Raw genomic sequence first — 22,273 nt, 5'->3', positions numbered from 1 at the left:
CCCCTTGCCGACTGCCTTTTATGGCACATCCCAGAACTTCTCAGACTTCACAGGCCACAGGTGCATAACCACTGTCCTGGTCTGTTTTAGAGACGGCCTAAGGCCCAGAGAGGGAGACCAGCTTGCCTGTGGTCACACAGTGAGTCCTTGACCCAGCTGAACACTGGGCGTCCAGAGCTGGGCTCAGGAGCCCTGAAGGCGCTGGGCTGGGGGTGGTGAGACTTGTGGGTGAAGAAGACTGGGCCTCCACAGGAGCCCAAGGGCAGCGGTGGGCAGAGGCCTGCAGGCCCTTCTGTAGCAGCTCCGTGCCTGACCACTTCCCAGAGCACAGCAGCCACGGGCTGACTTGCCCCCAATTTAGGGCTCGTGGTCTGGTGTCCATGGGACATCACTGGCCCCGGACCAAGGCCGGCAGGTCCCACCTGATGCTTGGCAGAAGTCTCAGTCGGCCCCAGGTCGGGAGGAGTCTGACCTCAGGCTCAGAACTCAGATGTCACCCAGGCCTGACTCCTGCTCTGCCACTTCCTGGCTGTGGGTCTCTCAGAGACTCGGGGAGCCTCTCTGTGACTGCACTGTGGGAGCTGCTGCAGGCCGATACGCCACAGTGCCCGTCCCCTCTGCTCAGTGGGGCCCAGCAAGGTCCCAAGCAGCAGGATGCCTGGGGGCAGCTGGGGGTCTGGCTTGGGTAAGGCTCCTCCCTTACTGGCGGGACCCCGGGGCTGCCTCGGGAAGGGGATCTCAACCTACCTTGTGATGGCCCTGGTGAGTCTGCACTCCACCACGTGGGCACCGTGCTGCCACCCTCCATCTCTGCCCATGTCACCTCCTGCGACTGAGCCCACACCGGGGAGCTTGTTCCATACACACAGAGCTACAGTGTTCCATAGCTACAGGATGGGACCTGGGGATGAGTATCTTTAAACCCAAGTCTGGGTCAGGTTTCACAGCCACTGATCTCGTGGTTCTCAAACCTCCTCTCTTCCTCCTTCCTTCTCACTCACTCTACCCTGGGGCCTTCACGTGGACTCACACACGGAAGTCCGCTGTGTAACAGCGAAGTGCAGAGCCACCGGTGGGTGGGCTTGAGCCCTGCCTGCGGGGTTCTTTCCCCAGCTACGGCAGCCCCTTGAGAGACCACTGAGGAACCCCTCAGGGCTCCGCGGAGCACAGTTTGCAAACCCTGGATTTTGTCAGTCTCTTCCTCTTCTGGATTAAGGAGCTGAACTCTGAAAAGCTGACCTACTCAGGGCTCAGCCTCCTGCTACCAGTGTGGCTTTCATTCTGATGTTCTCTGAAGCTTTCTGTTGCTCGTGGACCCCGAGGGAGGGGCTGGAGCCCGTGGGTGACCTGAGACTGCACAGCCAAGTTACCAAGAACACGGCCTTTGGAGCCAGACTGCTGGAGGCGAGTCCCAGATCCCTCCTCCTAGGTGTGTGGCTCCAGGCAAGAACTTCACCTCTCTGTGCCTTGGTTTGTTCCTCTGTAAATTGGAGATGATATGTATTTTGGAGAGTTGTTGGAAGGACTATATGAGTGACTATCTGGAAAGAGCTTAGAACAGAGCTCAGAACAAAAAAAATACCGCATAAATGAGGCAGGTCTCATTTCCAGGGCCGGCTGGCCCTGGGCTCTGACAGTAGGGTCTAAGTGTTTCTCCTTAGACCTCAGAAAGACAGAATACCGTCAGAGCTGGGGGATTAGGGGCAAATAACAGCCCAGATTCTGTTTTGTGGCAGTGTTGGAACTGCATTTGCACTCTGAGGGCTGGAGCTCACAGACCCTGGCAGCTGGCACAACTTCACACACACAGCTCGATGCCCTGATTTCACCCCAGACACAAGTTTTGACTGAGTCACTCTCAAGGCAGGCTCAAGATGTGTTAAGCTGCTTCTCACACTTTTTTCCCCGCTATCTCCCATTAAACTTAAATCCACAAGTCACAAATCACAGAGCATAGTACTCATGGGGCCAGCCCTTCCCAGTCTCCAAAACACATCAGTTCTCATTTCTGAATCTACAAGGACAGGAGGGTAATTACACCCATTTTACAGATGAGTACATGGAGGCTCATAAGTTAAATGACTTGTTTAGAATCAGATGTGGGGCCGGAGCTGGGAGTGATTATCCAGGTATGGCCTGGAAGCCATTGGTGGGCTGCAAGGGTCCTCTGGATTGGGGCACAAATAAATGACTTCCCAAAGGCAAAGGTTCCACTGAGGATTCTGGAAGCATGACACGCAATTTTATAGCTTCTCTTGTATTGGTACAATTAACAGCTACTTACTGGTAACCATTAAGAAAGCAATCAGGAAATTTTGAAAACCTGAAACTCAGAAATGCAAACAAGTAACCAGCCAGTGTTTCCCGGGCACCGTGATTCAGAAGCATGGTTTTTGTACACAGCCTGGCAGTGTCACAAGGTTCTCTAAGGCACATGCTAGGTCATCAGAGATCTTGCCATTATCAGGACAAATAGGCCAAGCTTTTCCCTTGCTGCTATTCCTGGATCAATCCTCTTGGGATCATTTTCTCATGGATTCAGTTTGTTGTCCTATAGAGCCCCGTGCTGCATATTTGCGTGTTTTCCAGCCACGGGGCTTTGAGACATCATGCAATTGTGGTTCATCCAGACCGAGGCTGGGCGAGGTGGCTTATGCCTGTAATCCCAGCACTTTGGGAGGCCGAGGTGGGTGGATCACCTGAGGTCCGGAGTTCGAAATCAGCCTGGCCAACATGGCAAAACCCCATCTCACTAAAAATGCAGCAAGAAGCCAGGTGTGGTGATGCATGCCTGTAGTCCCAGCTACTAGGGAGGCTGAGGTGGGAGGATCACTTGAACCCAGGAGGCAAAGTTGCAGTGAGCCGAGATTGTGCCCCTGCACTCCGCCTGGGCAACAGAATGAGGCTCTGACTCAAAATAAAAAAAAAAAAAAAAAGAAAAGAAAAGAAAAAAGAAATATCAATACCCCATTTGCCATCCCAGACTTATACCCTCGATTTGCCTGTAGGGGGACACTTCTTTAGTGAAATGCCATGACTTTGATATTTAAATAACTTCTAACATACAAACTGCTAACATTTTAAAATTTTGGGCAGTATTTTGCAATGCAGAATTATGAATATACTCTTATAAGATAAAGAATAAGCTGATCCGTGTTCCCTGTTTGTTCTTCATGATCACCAGGTTCTGTAACCACTGGAAAGTGGGAACAGGTGAGGGCCGGGGGACCGGGGCATATTTAGCCCCACCCAGTGGGGTCCAACCTGAAAAAGCCTAGGAGCCATCTGGGGAGTCTGGGAAGTCCATTTTGTGAAAATGCAAGTTTTTGGGAAAAAGTCCAGAGATATTTATTTATTTATTTATTTATTTATAAATAAAGACAGGGTCTCACTCTGTCACCTAGGCTGGGGTGCAGTGACTCGATCTCGGCTCACTGCAGCCTAGACAAACTCAAGGGTTGCTCCTGCCTCAGCCTCCAGCCTCAGCCTCCCGCCTCAGCCTCCTGCCTCAGCCTCCTGCCTCAGCCTCCTGCCTCAGCCTCCTGCCTCAGCCTCCTGCCTCAGCTTCCTGGGTAGCTGGGACTGCAGGTGTGTACCACCACACTCGGCTAATTTTTGGCCCAGAAATATTTGAAAAATCATATCATTAAACCGCTGGTGTCCCCCACAGTTCAGGCCCACTCTGCCTGGATTCCCCAGGAGCCCAGGTTGAGTGAAATGTATGGCACCATCTGTCACAGGTGCAGGGCGACTCCTGGCATGCAGGCTCGGGCTGTGGCCGGGCAGAGCGCCACAGAGCTCCCCGGGTGTTGGGGGCTGTGCTAGCCCTCAGGATCCGCAGCTCTGGTACAGCCAGGGGTCTGACTGCAGGGACAGTGGAAGTGATTCTGCTCCTGGCTTGGCCAGGAAGAGGGAGGGAGAGCTGGTGCTGGACAGCAGCCAATCTCTGCTCCGATTCCTGGCCTGATTCCTCCCTAGGGGTGAGCTTTCTGGGCCTGTGGGAAAAAGGCTGATGGAAATAGGCTCAGTCACAAAAGGGAGGCAGTGCAAGGCTGTGTCAGAGGCTCCTGGTGGGCACAGGGTCTCGAAACCAGGCCCAGATGAAGCGCTGAAGATTACCCCCAGGGAGAAGGCCCAGCTGCTTGGTGGCAGCTCCTCACTGCTCAGGTGGTGGAGTGGCTGAGGGCACAAATGCTGCAGCCAGAATTCCATGGGTTCGAGGCCCAGCTCTATTATCTCCCAGCTCCATGATCCCAGATGAGTTACTCAGTCTCTGAGTTTTCTGATCAATGACAGGCTGTCGGGAGCGTTAACTGAGTTAATATGTGTCAGGTAGGCAGCATGGACCCTGGCCTGTAGTAAACACCTAATCAATGTTAGATAGTATCACTATTGTTATTGTTATTGGTTACAGCTGTTGGAGCCTGCCAGCGTGGCTACGAGGAGCCCACAGACAGGCCGCTGAGTACAGTCACCCAGGTTGTGCACTGAACAACTCAGGACACCATTCACGTGGCAGCCTGGAGAACGTCAACTTCTGGAGTGACGCAGTGCACAATCTGTGCAGGTGGTATGCTGGTCCTGGATGCCCTGGGCAGCCCTACTCCAATCTCCGACTAATAGGTACCATTTTGAAGTTGGACCATTGGGAGCGAGGTCCTGGAGAAGATTCTTTTAACAAAGGAGGTATTGTGGATTTTGAGTTGAGCTACAAAGACCCGAATAAGGTGTGGCCTGGGTCTTGAGAAGGTCCCGGGATGAGAGGCACAAAAGTTAGGACGCTGGCTGAGTCATTCCTCTCTGGGGCAAAGCTTATGCCATGTGTCCAGCGTGAGAGATGGGGTTAGTTTTGAGAGGGCAAAAAGGCTTTATCCTTGTATGCCAACTCTGATTGGCCATGGCTATCTGAGGCTGTGAACAGTGAGAAATCAGAGGTCACTTGGGATGGGCAGGAAGGGCTCTTCAATTGATTGGTGATGTCTATATGAGGCGAGGGAGAGGGGAATGGGGCATGAGCGTGGCCACCCTTGCCCTCCTCAGATCAGCCCAGGGATTCTAATCCTGGCAACCCTTTAGAATCACCAGAGGAGATTTAAATACACCCCAATTCCAGGAATAGGGCCTGGCATCAGTATTTTTCTTTTCCCTGAGGTGTGGTCAGGCTGAGAACTTAGGGTAGATGACCCTAAGTTCCTTGTCATCCAGGACTTTTCTGACCTACCCCGTCCTACCATATCCACTCGCATCCTCACTAACTGGGCCTCATTTTAACCTCAGCATGGTCTACGGTAGATTACAAAGCTTTATGCTTTCTTCCTGCAGAGGTGGGAGGGAGTTAAAAGCCAGTCCTCTATCAGTCTTATTGCTGGGGAGAACATTTTTTTTCAGTTGGGAGATAGAGGCTGAGGGCACTGACTATGTCAAGCTTTGGAGTAACCTGGGTACCCGCCTCTTGGGGCACATGGTGGAGTCTCGCTGGGGGAGGCCTGAGTTTTGTATCTGGGGGCTTCTCCTGGGGCCAGGAAAAGCCTGGCTCACTCTGGCTTCCGTCAAGGAAGCCTGTGGCTTCCTCTCTGTCTCCCTGAAGCTCCTCTCGGTCCTCCAGGGAGGGTGGGATCGTGGGATGTGCACAGGCCCTCTGAGGTCTGCGGGAAGTAACAGGCCCCAATGCACAGGCTCCCCTTCGGGGCCTCTGGAAGGAGCTCAGGGGTAGAAGGAAGCAGACGAAAGCTGACTGGGGCCGCTGAGCTCCACAATGCAGGGTGCCAGGCGTGGGGTGGTGCATCTGGACCACAGGGCAGCCCTCCAAATTACAGTCAGAGCAGCAGAGGCGAGACGCTTCTGGGAGGCTACCCCGGCTCGGCCCTCCAAGGGCCCCGAATCCAGCCAGCTTTCCTCGGCCCCTCCCATCCCCCTCCCAGAACTCAGTCCTGGAAGTCCACGGAGCAGGTCATGCTGGCCTGTGCCTCCCAGAGGGGCACAGCCTCCCACCCGGAGCCACATAGAAGCAATCAAATAACATAGGATTCGATCATATTTTAAAATAAGCTTTATTTAGATTTTTTTTTTATTATTTTATATTTGCATCCATGCCTTCGAGAAACCTTTCCCATGGGAAAGGCTATTTTCATCTAATGTTACCCATAACTCATTCACTATTTGACGGAGTTCTCTTAAATAAATCATCCTTTAGTAACTCTTAGAATTATCTCCTAATTTACAAAAACTGAAATGAAAAGGAAGTACTGAATCATTACCAAGGGTGGTTGCAATCTCATTTTCTTGTAAGTAAAGGGAAAACCATAAAAATCAACCAAAAAAGAAATTCATGGGCGAGAAAAGTATTTGCTAAAATCTCTCTCTGGAGAGAAAGATGCCAGCTCAGGGCGCCCCCCGACCCCACCCCGCCACCCATAGGCTCGGTTCAACAGTTTGGCCAAAGGAGGGCAGGAAGGTTCTGATGGGGCCTCCGCCTGCTCTTTGCCGACCTTTGGACCAGGTCAGGAGGAAAGAGTTGCTTGTTCTTGAGACTTTGGACACAATAACCTATCCCTTCTGATGGAGATACTCTAGCATTTGAAAACCCCCTTGCTTCTTTTTAAGAGCTGAAAATGTTACCGTTAGCAGAAAGCATGACTACTGTTGTCTAGAGGCGGGGATTGAGCTGTTAGTTGTTAAGGGTGAGCAGAAGCAAAAGAAAAGGGAAATTGAGTTTTAGGCCTTGGGCAGACCCAGCTGAGCAGCTCACATCTCCTCCGTCCCCAGCATCACAATGCACGCAGTTCCTTTGCAGGTGAAGCCTCTTTGGGACCAACGCCACTCCCCAAACAGGCGGATGTTCCTGCCAGCTCTCCTCTCCTGGGATGGGTAGGCTCAGGCTTCTGTGACAAGTTAGGGGACAGAGCCTGAGGGATCCCGGGAGATTCTAAGCGTGGCCGATGGAACCATCAGAACGGGGAGGGTGGAGGGCTCAGGTGCTGGCCTCTGCATCCCCACTGTGGCCCTCCTCTTGAGGTACGTCCCTCCCCTAATGACATCTGCCTGGCCCACCTGGATCATAAACCCAGGACAAGAAAGACACAGCTGCAGGGAGGAACGGATGCTGCTGGAGGCTCCCTGGGGAACAGACTCAGGCCAGGGTCCCTCTGTCGTACCCCTGAATGTGCGGCAGGCTGTCTTGCCCCAGACTCAACCTCTCACAAAAGACAGACCCAAAGAAGGGACCACGACTGTCCGCACTCTGCTCACTGAGGTCGTGTTCTATAGGTCAGATAAATACGCAGCTCTAGAAAGGCCCAGAGGAGCTCTGGACAGGAAGAAGGTGGAGGACGCTTTCATGCATGACCAGGAGAATGGGGGAGAGAAGAGAGAACAGAAAAAACAAGGTCTGAAATCCGTTGGTCCCTGGGTTCTGGCCACCCTCAACTACTTTGCACAGTTGGGCAGCGGCATGATAACAAAACAGACACGTCAACAGAAACACCCACCTCCCACCCACCCCATGGAAAAATAGACATTCCAATATTTATGTAATAATTTAGATAGAATACGTTTTCAGCATTTGTGCAAATAAATTAAGTGAAACAATTTTCTTTTCTTTTTTCCATAAAGAAAGAAACGGCAACGCAATTTAAAAACTGGCAGGCCGTGTAAAAGAGCCCGTTTGACCTCTGACAAACCCAGCCAAGCCAGGGCCCGCGGCCGGGCTCACGAGTCTTTGTGGAGAGCGGACCTTACCCTGACGACGATGATGGTGTATTGTGGTTAAAGTGACTTGGGCGCGCCCCCAGGACAGGGTCTGGTCCCACACGTTCACACCGGGGAGGGGGCGGGAAGGGGGACATTGAACACAGACCACATCCTCTGCCAGACGGGCTCCAGGAGTAGCGGTTTGGACGAGGGACATTCACAAGCATGGAGTGCACGACAGTTTTGTTATTTACAAATACACAGCAGTCCTTCAAGTTTTCAAGTTTCATAAAAAGGAGGAGGGGTGGAGAAAGGGGGAAAAAAACAAAACAAAACAAAAACAAAAACAAACCGACAAACCAAACAAAAAGGAAAAAAAAAAAAAAGAAAAACCAAACATGGAAGAAAAATAATAAACCAGATTAACAACACAACCGTATCGCTCCGAAGACGACAGAGCTGACAGGTTCACACACGGTTTGCGGTATGTACATCAATTACAGAGGTGGCGACGCAGGGGACGGGGGTTCACACTCGTGTTTTCGCTTGTGAGAGGCGCTCGGCCACACGCAGCACCCATGTGTGCCAGAGCACACGTGCACACGCACCCCACGCACGGCCACACGCGCACCAGGCTTGCACGCACGCCCACACGCACAGACACGCCTGCGGGCAGCAGGCGCAGGGGAGCGCGCATCACCAGTCCGCGTCCTCCTCTATGTAATAATCAGGGGTGGTACCATCAAAGAGGCCGGGGTCGAGGGACTTCCGCTGCTTCCCTCTGGCGAAGACGCGGGAGATGGAGCCGAATCCCATCTTCTCTTTCTTCTTTTTCCGTTTTTGGTCTTCAAGATCCTCTAGTGACTGAAGAGTTGGGAGCCACGTGGCAGAGGGCGGGGGAGAAGGAGAAAGCCAAGCTTAGCTGGGTGCAGACGACAGTGGATGGGGTCCGGGGCGGGGAAGGCCTCACCGAGCTTTAAGCCGGTGGGGTCAGGGACAGGGGCTGGGGAGGTTGAGAAGCAACCTCCGGGGCTGGAATGCCGTCAGCCCCTCATTCACTGAGCAAACACGAGCCAGTCACAGAACCTCTCAGGGACAACACTAAGACCCTTCCGAGGCTACCACAAGAATGTTGTTAATGTGAGGATAAAGACTCTGAGAACAGGCCAGGTTCAGTGGCTCACACCTGTAATCCCAGCACTTTGGGAGGCCAAGGCTGATGGATCACCTGGAGTTGGGAGTTCGACACCAGCCTGGCTAACGTGGTGAAACCCTATCTCTACTAAAAATATAAAATTATAGCTGGGCATGGTGATGGGCACCTGTAATCCCAGCTACCTGGGAGGCTGAGGCAGGAGAATCACTAGAACCTGGGAGGTGGAGGGTACGGTGAGCTGATATCAAACCATTGCTCTCCAGCCTGGGTGACAAGAGTGAGGGTCCATCCCCCCCCCAAAAAAGAACACAAGATCAGTGCCTGGTGTGCCATAGGCCTTCAGTACGTGTCGGTTGTTTGTACCATTATTATTGTTTAAACTCAGTTTGCCCACAACGTTCAGGTACTTGTTGAGGGCTTGGAGGAAGATGTCCACACACTCGGCCACTGCCCAGGGTCAAGTCCACGATGCGAGGAGGCTACAGGGAGGAAGGGCGGCCACTGGCCCTGTCTGCCGTACCAGGGCCCTAAGCACACAATGACAGGGGCAAGGGGGCCTGGGGGATTCCTGAAAATGCGGAGGAACCCGGAGCCTGCGTCAGTCGAGGGCGAGGGCTCAGCGCTTTAAAGCTCTGGGCAGGCAACAGTATGGCTACTGTGGGTTCCAGTTCTGATCATGACTCTGCCCGTGGAACCCTGGCAAGCGCCCCAGCTGCTCTGAGACGTTTTCTCGCCTGTGACGTGGGAAAACAATATTAGATGGTGGTGGTGGTGGTAAGGTCTACTCTGCCCTCCTGTGAGGGACACTCCAGGCATCATGGTGGTGTCTGCAGGAGAGTTTTACAAACTGCCAGGTGCTTCATACAAAACTATATGGTGGCATCATGCATCACAGGGGTGAGGCTTAGACTAGACGCATGATTCTCAAAACGCTTAGGGATTCCCTGGATTCCAGGACCTGCCTTGTACCTGGTGGATCAGAATCTCTAGGGCAAAGGGCCCAGGAATCTGCATTTGAACCCACTTCCCTGGTGGTCTCTGATGTAGATGGGTGGTGTCCAGACCCACAGGCGGGGACCCCAGGACTAGAAAGGTGGCTTCAGGGACCCCTGCAGACCCTCAAATTCATGTTGTTTGTCCTCCCTGCAGCCCCCTCCTCACTTTGATGACAGAATATTGAAAATATTAAAAATAAATAAAGTTGGTCGGGCGCGGTGGCTCACGCCTGTAATCCCAGCACTTTGGGAGGCCAAGGTGGGTGGATCACGAGGTCAGGAGATGGAGAACATCCTAACACGGTGAAACCCCATCTCCACCAAAGCTCACTGCCTGGGCCATGAGCTTTGCAATAATAATGGGAATTTTGTAAAGCTGGCTGCCAGGGCAAGCCATTGGCAGGGCGCCAAGACGGAGGCCATGTGTGTGCTCAGCAGCTCCACAGCCCTGCAGGGCACAGGACCAGGCGGGCCCAGGTGCTGAGCCCACCTGAGACTCCAGAAGTGGCTTAAATCCTGTCCGCCTAGGTGAGCAGTATGGATGTGGGCTCAGGGGAACAGAGGGAGAAGTCACGGTCAAGGTGGGGTTGGGGGAGGGCCAAGTGGCCAGGAGGACACACCTACCTGTACAATAGGGTTGTGCAGATTCTTCGGAACCGGGCCGGGACTGTCGCCCTGTAGCCAGAGGAGAAGAGGAAGATGAAACAGCAGAGACACATGACACAGGAGAGCAGAGGCGGCTCGTGTGGTGTGGGGCCTTCCGTGGAAGGACGCCATCCCCCAGGGGCCACCCTGCCTCTGCAGTGGGGCGCCCACCCCCATCTCCTGAAGCAGATACTCCCAGATGGCTTACTGATGGGGTCTAGATTTCACCCAGGGGCCCTGGGGTCCTCTCCTGCCTGGTCTGGCCTCTCGATTCCCAACATCTTCTGATCAACAAATTAGCCACTCCAAGGCTTCTAAGTTCCTGTCCCAGTCAGTCCACTGAGTTAGAGCCGGAGTGTGGTTAGACTTGGTGCTTTTCATAAAGAAATAAACTTTAATAGAAAGAGCACAAAATACAGAATTTGGGGACAGAAACAAACTTGGGAGACCACGTAACCTCTAGCTTCCCCCACAACCGACACGATGAATCTTAGTTTGCGCAGGGGCAGAGGACTCAGCCCTATTCACAGATATGAAGAGAGGCAGCAGACAGGCCGTTGACACAGGGCTAATTAGATGCAGAGCTACCACTCCAGCTGGGGACTCAGATTCCTTCTGGCACAGTGCTCCCTCCAAGCAGGAGCTCCAGGGCAACTGCACGCTTGGTCCTGAGCTTTGGGCTGCCCCAGGAGGGGTCTGAGCTCCTTCTCTCTTTCCTAGGGAGCCTCAAACAGGTCCCTAGGATGGGCAGGTAGGACATTTCCATTGTGTTTCCACAGGTGGGTGTGGTGTCCAAAGCCTTCACTACATCCCAGAATCAGTCTGCCCTGCCTAGAGCTCACAGATCCTTTGGCTCAAGACTGTCATTACTAGGGAGACTCCTGGTGGTTATTTCTAGAATTGCAGGCATAATGCCAAGCTCCATCAACCTTCTCCAACCTCTCTATGCTGAGTCCCTACTTCTACTCTGAATGAGTGGTCAGAGTGTGAGAGGACCAGGTAGTCCTTAGTCCAGGCTGCACTGTTCTTGCGGGTGGAGGGCAGATGCCCAAGGACAAGGGGTTACCTGTAGCTATTTTCGGACTCTTCCTGGCTTACCTGTGCACACACCTGTTGAGATGGGGGAATAAAATGGGTTGAGGAAGTGAGGGAATTTCATGAATGGCAGTTTAGTCTTTAGTCTCAAGATTTGCAAACAGAACTCATTCTGCTGGCAGCTAAGATAGTCCCACTCTGGATAGGAACATCTTTGGCAAATTTATGGGGGAAGAGAATGGGGCTGCTCACTGTAACGCCTGAATGCAGACAATTGGTTATCAAAACACCCATTTCCCAGCAGCAGGGCCCTACGTAAGGTGGGCTTAGAAATAAATGTGCTGGAACTGCTGTCCCTGGCAGCAGGCATGTGCCAAGGGTGGGCACAAGGCTAGGCCTGGGTCAAGTGCAATTCAAGAGGTTTGGAGAACTTCTACAGAATGGGTTTTCCAGCAGCATTTCTGCTGCCAGAGTCCCCTTGGGCCCACCATGTGAAGATAAATTTTTGAGGGGAAGGTATTCTCAAGTGGGATGTGTGGGGGGATTGCTGGCTCTAGGTGGAACTCCACGGAGGTGCTTCAGAATCACAGAATGGATGTCAGAGACCCTTCCAATGGCCCACCTTCCTTGCTTTGGTGCTGTTAGTCAAGATAGCCTTTGTCACTAAGACTCTCTCCTGGGGACGAGAGAAGAACACACTGCTTCCTTAAAGCACCAGTATAAAACAGAATCCCACTGGGTGCAGTGGCTCACGCCTATAATCCCTGCACTTTGGGAGGCCGAGGCAGGCAGATGTCCTTAGGTCAGACCTGGAGTTCAAGACCAGCCTGGCCAACATGGTGAAATCCCATCTCTACCACAAATACAAAAATTAGCTGAGTGTAGTGGCAGGTGCCTGTAATCCCAGCCTCTCAGGAGGCTGAGGCAAGAGAATCGCTTGAACCCAGGAGGCAAAGGTTGCAGTGCGCCGAGACTGCACTATTGCACTCCAGCTTGGGCGACAAGAGGGAAACTCTGTCACACATACAAAAAATAAATAAATAAAATAAAACAATAAAAAAGAGAATTCCAGCCCCGAGCAAGGGCCCAGGCTGTAAATGACCTTCTTCCTACTGCGAGAAGGCCCCCGGCGCCAGCAATCCCTACGCTCATCTTAGCAGACAGGCAGCTTCTCTGAGGTTTAGTTTTAGCTATTTATATAAGCACTTTTCATTGTTATTGTGGATTGAAAAAATGGTTCCATCACTACGACTCATCTATAGGAAAGTGATTGATTTTTGCACATTGATTTCCAAGCATCACTGTGATGTACATGCTTCTATTCGTGCTCACAGCTTTTCAAGTTATTCTGCTGAGTATTCCAGGTAGAGAATCATGTCACTGGCACGTAATGGTTTTGTCCAATGTGTTCACCTCATTTCTTTTTTATTTTCTGTTTTGCTGGTTAATAAAGCAACATTAACTGAGTTTTGGGAAAAGCCATCTCGTGCATTTGAGGATCTGACCCTATGATGTCTCTGTCTTCAGGATATGGCAGGGGAGTCTCTGCATTACCAACCGCGTGATAGAACAAAAATTCAAGGTGGTCCCCACACCCGGACCCCAATATTTCATGTTAAATCCTCGACATGGCTTCCAACTGTCCTCAGAAGCTCCACCCACCTTTGTTCGCTCCCTCCCTTTCAGAGCCCATCTGTCTGCCCCACTAAGTGATCCAGAGCTAGGCAGCTAGGGCCTCTGCCTCCTGGGAGCTGGCACCCAGTGTGCGATCAAAGTGTTTGATGAAATAAGCAAAGTAGACAAACTCAGACCAAATTCACACGCCTCACCAGAGGCAATTGACGCCAAGACTCCCGGGTCACGATGGAGAGCTGGCTCTAAAGGGAAATGCGGTGGTGCTGGGGAGTCCCTGAGCTCTGAAGGGTGTAACGTCTGGGAGGAGAAGCCCACGGTCCCAGACAGGGCCTGCCGGGGCAGAGTTCCAGGCTGCACAGACCCTGCGGCCGACCCAGACCCGCTTCCTCGGGGTTCTCCTCACCCTCCCGGACACAAGGAATAAACGGGCCTCTTTTCTTTCTCTCCCCACATCCATCGCTTCTTGCAAAAGGAAAGAACAGAACAGGAAATGCATTCCAGAGTGCTCCCTGGGTGGACGAGAGGAAACAGCAACAGCGAGTATGGCCTCACCCCGCCCTCCCTGCCCCCGCGGTCTCCGGGCAGGGCTCAGGGGCCCAGGCCCCGCGGCTGCTGGCCTTACGTTGCAGAGGGAGTGCGTCCGGTGTCGAGGGGAGTTGATGTCGCTGGGTGTGGACGACCGGTCGCCTTCGGCGGCAGATGCGTCGGAGATGACGGAGGGCTGCCGGGAGTGGCAGGGGCTCACCCTGACCGCTGGAAAGCAGGGACAGCTAGTGAGTGAGGGATGGACAGAAGGCCCTCGCCTTGCTGCCCCAACACCCTCGTTCCGCAGATGGGAACACTGAGGTGTAGAGAAGGGAAGAGATTTGCCTGGTTCTCCACCCCGCTATTCCACAGCCCCGCACGTTCCCACGGAGCAGCCACTGCGAAGAAGCTCCCACAGCCTCTGGATCCAATGAACCCTCCTCCACCAGGGTGAACGAGAAGATGTGGAAGTTTTCAAGTCTTCTTCTCATTTCAAGTTTAAGTCTCCTTGTTTCCTGACTGATTTTTTAGAAATTCATTTCTAAGGAGCACCACTGTGCATTAGTACTTGAGTACTCCGTGACTGCTCACACGCGCCTACATCTGGACGTTCCTAGACCTGGTACCATCCCAACCAGTGCCCCAAATCGGTTTCCCAAACGAGAAACCTGAAGGCCACCATCAACTTCTCTCTTTCCCCCATATCCCACATCTAATCAGCAGCAGCAGCAGCTCCAAAACATGGCCCCAAATCTGTCTGCTTCTCTCCACCCCACGGCCACCACTGACCCTCGCCTGGAAGACCACATGGCCTCCCAGTGGGCTGCCCTGACTCCATTCTACACACCAGAACGCGAGCCACTGGCATCTTGCCTCTCTTCCTCCTGGCCTCCGAGTTCGCCTGACGAGTCGCAGCCCTGCCCACCCCCGCAGCCTCGGCTTGAGCCACATCAGCCTTCTGACTGCCTGACACAGGCCATGTCCCCCTGCTTTGGCTTCTGCCATTCCTGTTGCCCATCAGAGGCCTTCCCCAGTAATCAACCCTCCCTGTCCTTCACTACATCCCAGAATCAGTCTGCCCTGCCTAGAGCCCACAGATCCTTTGGCTCAAAACAGTCATTACTAGGGAGACTCCTGGTGGTTATATCTGGAATTGCAGGCATAATGCCAGGCTCCATCCACCTTCTCCAGCCTCAGCTATGCTGAGTCCCTACTTCCACTCTGAATTCGTGGTCAAGGGCTTGGCACATCTAGGAACTCTTTTTTTGTTTCCCCCTTCAAAGTGCCTATTTTCGCCTGGGCGTGGTGGCTCACACCTGTAATCTCAGCGCTTTGGGAGGCCGAAGAAGGAGGACTGCTTGAGCCCAGGACTTTGAGACCAGCCTGGGCAACACAGCAACACTCCATCTCTCCAGAAAAATAGTGCTTGTTTTCTATTGATTTCTCTCCTTGTGCTAATCACAATCTCTCATCATTCTGCTTGTTATGTAATAGCATATTTGTGTGTCATATCTGCACAAAGACAACAACAGCTCTGTGAGGACAGGTACCCTGGGTGTCTTACCCACGTTGAATCCCAGAGCTCATAGTGCCTGGCATATAGTAGGTGCTCAATAAATAGTGGTTGGGTGAAAGGTCCAGACCAGAAGCCACAGCCCAAAAGGCCTCCCAAGTCCCCAGCAGGTTGCTCTCCTGTCTGCAGGCATTGGCACTGGATGGAGAAAGCATCTTTTGACAAGACTGGCTGGGCACCTACTATGTGCAGGCAGCATACCAGCAGGTGGCGTTGCATTCTTGCAAAAGGCAGTCCTTGCCACCAATGGCCATATGGTCTGATACAGAAGATGGGTAGCTGAAGGAGCCCTGGCTTTGGAGTCAATTCCAATCTGGGTGAGTTTACCCTCTAGGCTGTGTGACCTTGGGCATCCTCCCTGGCCCTCTGAGCCAAGTCTGTTACGTGTAACCTAGGGATGGATGGCAGTGTTACCAATCCCGGAAAGTAGCTGCATGTATGATGTGCCTACCGCAGCGCCAGGCACTGGACAGATGTGAGGAGTCATGTGACAAATGCATCCATGGCAAACCCAAGGCAAGGCAAGAAGTGTTGATGCAGGTGAGCACCCAACTTTACAGGAGCCTAGAGGGCAGACAGCAGAGGAGAGAGCACGGAGGGCTTCCTGGAGGAGGGGACATTTGATAAAATGCATGGAGATGGTTGTATGTGAGGCAGATACTGTGGAGAAGGAAGGGCCCAGAAGGAAGATCCATCAGCTTGTCCAGGCTTTCCCAGACCAGAGCCAGCTCCATTGAGGAGAGGCCCCGCAGATGCAGACGAGGAGGACTAGGAGTCTGCCGTCATCACGTGATTCAGAAACTGCCCAAGCCCTGTCTGCCTTCGAATTGCGTGTCTTCACTCCTGTTGTCCTGGGGCTGGACCGGAAGCCAGGACAGCTGACCGCACGGCTGGGCAGTGAGACTCTGAACAAGTGGTGGCTCTCTCTAGGTCTGTTTCCCGGCATGACGAAGATGCCGGCCCTGAGCAGTTTCATCATAAGCTCTTCCAGCTCTGAGTCGAGGCTTTGAAGGCCAGAGCTGCCCACCCTTACCCCAAAAAAGTCACGTCACCTTGAGTCAGACAGTGAAGGGAGGGCTGCTGTCTCCACTCAGTGGGAGCGGAGGACTGAATTTGCTTACTGTCTGGCTTCTCAAAGTCCCCTGTGTCACCTCTCAAGGATGACGACAACGGTGATGAGGATAACGAGAACAGCAGCTAATATTTACCCCGCTCTGACCATGATCCCAGGCCCATTCCCAGTTTTCTACATTCCATCTTCACGACAGCCCCATGACGCAGGTAAAGGAAGCCTCAGCAAACACCTTCCATGTACGCTGTGTGCTAAGAGCCTGATGCCCCTTTTACACATGGGGAAACTGAGGACCCTGGCCAAGGTCATGGATCATGACCCTGGGAAGCCCCAGGGCCAGGGCTGAACCCAGCAGTCTGAACCCAGGGCCTGTGCCCCTCGTCCCAGTGACTCACCTCCACTCCCCCAGCTGCACCCTCGCCAGGCAAAGGCAGGGCCTGCTGGCTTCTCCCCGATCAACCTGCCAGTCCCTTACGGCTCAGGACTGTGTCTGACTCTTCTGCAGCAGCAAGGGCCAACCCTGCCTGCAGCCTTCACGGTGACCACTTCCCACCCCTGGTGCAATGGCTGCAACCAGCTGCCTGTTCCCACGTTGCATCGATCACACAAGGTAGCTACTTGCAGAAGGAACAGAGAACAGAGCAAGGTGGCTTGCAGACGTGCAATGGGACAGTGAGGAGTTTGGAGCCTGTACCACGGGCAGTGGGTACAGGTGCTGCCCAGAGGCCAGACATCCCTGCCAAGTGCCTGGAGCAAACATCTGTGACATTGACATCTGCCCCTCCTGCATGCCCTGTGATTGGCCAGAGCTGTCAGTCAAAGAGCTCTGCTGCCTCCCCTGCCAAAGGATGCCCATGTGACTCTGATGTGGCCAATCAGAGTCTTTCTTTAGGATTTGCTATGGATTCAGGGGGAAGAGATAGTTTTTCTTTCTTAAGACTTGAGTAGTGAGGGTTTTAAACATCTGGAACTGTGGGGGACGATTTTACCTTCTTGCAGAAAGAGACAGGCCAAAGATGAGGCTAAAAGGTGGTGGGCAGAGCTAAGAGATGGAGAGATACGGTCAGAGGGACCCAGATAGTGTTTGAACCTCTGGATCCAGCTACGCCTGCTGTCCATCTCTTAGACTTTTCACTTACACAAGCCCAAGGTCTCTGCCCCACACCCCCTAAGCTGCTGTAGTGTGAACAACGAAGGTGCCTCTCCCACTGGGTCACACGGCCTCCCATGAAGCCCCTTGAAGTTGTGGTGGGGCCAGGCGAGGGCAGGACTCACCTTGCCGGTCCGCAGGGTGAGGGGGATGTGAGTGGTAGAGAGTCTGTTGGCTCTGCCGGATGGCTGCGGTCAGCGGGAGGTCCGCCTGCACCACCCACTCCTGGTTGCCATTGAGCACCGTCTCGCCAGGCATGGCGAGGGAATGCCGCTTGGGGACGTCCTTGGTCAGCGTGGCTAAGGACTGCTTGGCCTGGAGAGCAGGGAGACAGGAAGAAGAAGTCACGATCAAGGGGACCTCTTGGCCTGCTGCTTGGCACCACCCACCGCCATGGGGAGAAAGCCCCGAATCCTCTGTGCCGGTTATTGCTGGCTCTGTGTCACCTACCAATTGTTAAGTCCAGTGCCTGTCCTGCAGCCATGTGAGGGAAGAACTGTCCTTATCCCCGTTAGACAGCTGGAGGCATGAAGGCACGGAGAGGTGAGGAGCCTGCCTTGGGATCCCACAGCTCAGAAGCGGTAGAGCCAGGATCAAATCCAGAGCCCAGGCTCCACAGAATTGTGCCAGGGCCTCGTCACACAACTCCAGGGGGCGCCGCTCCCATAAACATGGTTCCTCTTGGTTTCCCCATCTTATCTAGTAGGACCCTGAAGTTCAGAATGGTGGAATCATTTGCTCAAGGTCACACAGCAAGTTAGGTAGGAGAAGTGGAGTTTGAACCCAGTTCTGTCTGACTTTTGTCACACGGACACATTTGTGTCAAGTTAACTCTCATCCGAGAGCTCATCTGGGGGTTACCTACCAAGAGCAAAGTGAGACTAGACATATAGGGGGTCCAAGAACACTTAATTTTTTTATGAGACGGAGTTTCATTCTGTTGCTCAGGCTGGAGTGCAGTGGCGCAATCTTGGCTCACCAAAACCTCCGCCTCCTGGGTTCAAACGATTCTCCTGCCTCCTGTGTAGCTGGGATTAAAAGCATGTGCTACCACGCCTGGCTAATTCTTGTATTTTTAGTAGAGATGGGCTTTCATCATGTTGGCCAGGCTGGTCTCGAACTCCTGACCTCAGGCAATCCACCCGTCTCAGCCTCCCCAGATGCTGGGATTATAGGCATGAGCCACCATGACCGGCCCCAAGAACATTCTGATCACCCATTCTTTTGGGTTCTCCAAGGACTAGCCAGGATTCAAGTCTGATTGTAAGAAGAAGGCGTTTTGAATCCCATTAGTTTAACTCTTTGCAAGGTTGAAGGCTGCTTCAATCTCCCTTCCAACGTTCTGCAGAGCCAGCAAGGTGACGGGCAGGTGCACGATCAGCTTACAGGACCAGCTCCCTCCTGAATGCAGGCTGCGGACAAGGCAGGCAGATCCTAAGCCCAGCTCTAGGGAGCCTACGCCAAGAACGTGTAGGACAGGAGGGAGTTCAGGGACAAGTGTGGGCTGAGCTAGGGCCCGGAGGCCACCTCGACTGGTCACACAGCTCTTTCTCCCTCTGCCCAGCAGCTGAGACCTCTTTCAGCGGTGTCATCGCCCCCTAGAGTATGTGGGGTTTTACTAGAAGTGATCTCAAATTCTTTCGGGGAGAAAAAGGGCAAGTATTAGAAATGTATTAATGCATTTTTTTTTTTTTTGGTTTTTGAGATGGAGTCTCACTCTGTTGCTCAGGCTGGAGTGCAGCGGTGCAATCTCGGCTCACTGCAAACTCTGCCTCCTGGGCTCAAACGATTCTCCTGCCTCAGCCTCCTGAGTAGCTGGGATTACAGGTGTCTGCCACCACGCCTGGCTAATTTTTTGTATTTTTGGTAGAGACGGGGTTTCACCGTGTGGCCAGGCTGGTCTTGAACTCCTGACCTCAACTCATCCACCTGCTCCAGCCTCCCCAAGTGTTATTGCATATTCTTTTTCATCACAGTCATTTTCTACTTCCGATTGGCTCTGCAGGCTCATGACAGGGCAGAGGAGACAGGGAGAGGCCCAGGGGTCCCTTACACTGAGGTTTGGGGTGAACACTGACGTTCGGGGGTAGCTGCAGATGGCAGAGCCCCTGTAAGTGCTGGTTTTGCGTCTCATGTGAACACAGATAAAATATTTTAAAAAATCCATCTCATCTCTCCTAGCTCCACAAACTTTCCTTGCCCCAGGCCTGGAGTTCTTCCCGGTAGAGCAGGGGTTCTTAAGAAAGGGTCCCACCAAGAAACAGACAGTCCGTGGCCTAAAGCCTGATGCACCCTCACCACACTGACCAGCTGTGTTATTTTAGACAAGTCACACCCTCCTCTGAGCCTCAGTTTCCCCATCTGTATAGTGAAAAGCCTGGACCAAGTGATCGTCAGGGCTTCCTCCAGCTCGAGCATCCTAGAAGTCTGTGAAATCACTTCCCTCCCACTGCCAGCTCTCAGGGAATAGAAATCCATACAGCAGAGGCTAAGCTGAGGGTGTCAGCCTTGCCCCCCAAACCTGGCTTGTCCCTTCTCTGGCTGAGAAAACCCCCTGTGCTCTGCCACCCTCATGTGCTCTCTGCAACAGTGCTGGGTTGCAAGCAGGGAGTTCGGGATTATCTGTGCTCAACAGATTAGAAACGAGAACTCAGAGAGGTTCGGCGGCTTCTCCAGTGGGCACACATCCAACCTGGGTTCCAAATCCTGGTGTCTGACTGGGAGCCCAGCGTGCGCTTCCCTAAGCCCACGTTCCTGTGGGGCAAGACACCCACCAGCACAAACGACGTGGGCTGGTCCTGTCTGCTCACCAAGGTCCCCAGCACGTGGCCTGGGGGCTTGGCACATCTAGGAAGCATGCCAGAAGAACCTGCCGAATAGGCCGGGTGTGGTGGCTCATGCCTGTAATCTCAGCACTTTGGGAGGCCGAGGTGAGCGGATCACGAGGTCAGGAGATCGAGACCATCCCAGCTAATACCGTGAAACCCCGTCACTACTAAAAATAGAATAAATAAATAAATAAATAAATAAATAAATAAATAAATAAATTAGCTGGGCGTGATGGCACGTGCCTATAGTCCCAGCTACTTGGGATGCTGAGGCAGGAGAATCGCTTGAACCTGGGAGGCGGAGGTTGTGGTGAGCGGAGGTCGTGCTACTGCCCTCCAGCCTGGGTGACAGAGTGAGACTCCGTCTCAAAAAACAAAAAACAAAGAACCTGCAGAATACATGGAGGCAGGCCCCTGCTTCACAAAGCCTTTGTTGTGTCCTGGCCGATGGCCCAGGGGGAAGCGGCTCTGTTGTCCCGCTATAAGGACAATGGGGTAACTCTTCGGTTTAGGGAAGGAGCGAGGCTGGGTGTCTCTCGAGCCTCTGTGCCCCTGCAGCAGGCCCAGCATCACAGACTCACGCTTCCTGAAGCACCACAGCCAGCCCAGGTGAGCGGGTGGCCGCACCCGCCTGCCCTCCGGGTGTGCTTGCACACGGCCTCCAGGCCCTCCACGCCACTGCACTCTCAGCCTTGGGGAACGCTCCACTCCCTTGCGTCCTCCGGCCCAGAATTGGGGACTCGGGAGAAATGAGCACCCAGGCTGGTCTGCCATCATGCGGGAAGGAACCCTCAGCTCCTCCCTCCTGCAAACACTCCCAGCCACATGCAGAGGAAGCGCAGGATCGTGCAAGCCAGCCCCTGACACGGGCGGCCCTTGGAGGGAGCATGGGAGGGAGTGAGGAGGAGGCCTGGGTGGCGTGGCTCCCCCCAACTCATCGGCTTTCTTCTCCCAGGTGGGGCCTCACCTCTGCCTGGGCCTGGGAGTGGCATCTTCCATCTCAGGAGGCAGCTTGACAGCCTTGCTACCTGACAATTGGGAGGTCCCCTACGGCTGGTCCTTCAGAATGGGGTGGCTGTACCTGTGAGTTCTGAAGCACAGGGACCTCTCCAACTGTCCACTCTGCCCATTCAGGATTTTAACCTTCCAAGGCAGAGCTACAATGGAGGGGACCGCAGATGACACATGTGAAGTCTCATCTAAAATTCATGCACCTGCTTGTACACCCATGTACCCGTACACACACACATACATGCACACATACATGCATATACATGCAAACACACATATACACATGCATAGGCACTAATATGGTTTGACTGTGTCCTCACCCAAATCTCATCTTGAATCGTAGCTCCCACAATCCCCACATGCTGTGGGAGAAACCTGGTGGGAGGTCATTGAATCATGGGGGTGGGTTTTTCCAATGCTGTTTTCATGATAGTAAGTCTCATGAGATCTGATGATTTTATGAAGGCCCGTTCCCCTGCACACGCTCTCTTGCCTGCCACCATGTAAGACGTGACTTTGCTCCTCCTTTGTCTTCCACCGTGATTGTCAGGCCTCCCCAGTCATGTATTACCCGGTTTTGGGTATATCTTTATCAGCAGTGTGAGAATAGACACACACATACACACACACACACACACACACACACACACACACACACACACACACACAAATTAGATCCTCTCCCGTGGCAGTTGATACATTTCTCTGACTAATCTCTTCCACTAAATGCAATTTAATGCTGGGAACTCCCCTTGAGCTCTGACTCTTCTCTCTGAGCCTTCAGCCTCTTCCAAGCACTCAGAACCTGGAACGTCAAGTCAAGTTCCTGGGAATTATTAACTTGGCATAAACGTGTCCACGTGACAAAAGTCAGACAGAACTGGGTTCAAACTCCACCTCTCCTACTTAACTTGCTGTGACCTTGAGCAAATGACTCCACCATTCGGAACTTCATGGTC

At 53.1% G+C, this 22,273-nt stretch overlaps 1 protein-coding gene across 5 annotated transcripts in view; it reads right to left on the bottom strand.

Moving 5' to 3' along the window:
• KAZN (kazrin, periplakin interacting protein) overlaps positions 1–22,273 on the bottom strand; it is a 1,256,655-nt gene that overhangs the window by 42,425 nt on the left and 1,191,957 nt on the right. For 2 of the 5 annotated variants that reach the window (XM_074380096.1, XM_074380097.1), the window contains 4 exons: positions 17,601–17,790; positions 13,778–13,908; positions 10,465–10,515; positions 8,430–8,553 (listed from right to left, as the gene is read on the bottom strand). In XM_074380096.1, coding sequence (XP_074236197.1) covers positions 8,430–8,553; positions 10,465–10,515; positions 13,778–13,908; positions 17,601–17,790 — 496 coding nt within the window. Of the gene's footprint in view, positions 1–6,026; positions 8,554–10,464; positions 10,516–13,777; positions 13,909–17,600; positions 17,791–22,273 lie in introns of those variants that run through there. The other 3 variants (XM_039473844.2, XM_074380099.1, XM_074380098.1) reach the window with 2 other exon arrangements.

Source organism: Saimiri boliviensis, chromosome 11 (genome assembly GCF_048565385.1).
Source record: "Saimiri boliviensis isolate mSaiBol1 chromosome 11, mSaiBol1.pri, whole genome shotgun sequence".
Taxonomy (NCBI): Eukaryota; Metazoa; Chordata; class Mammalia; order Primates; family Cebidae; genus Saimiri; species Saimiri boliviensis.
Note: the sequence above shows the minus strand (reverse complement) of the source record. Positions and strands in the feature narration are given on the sequence as shown.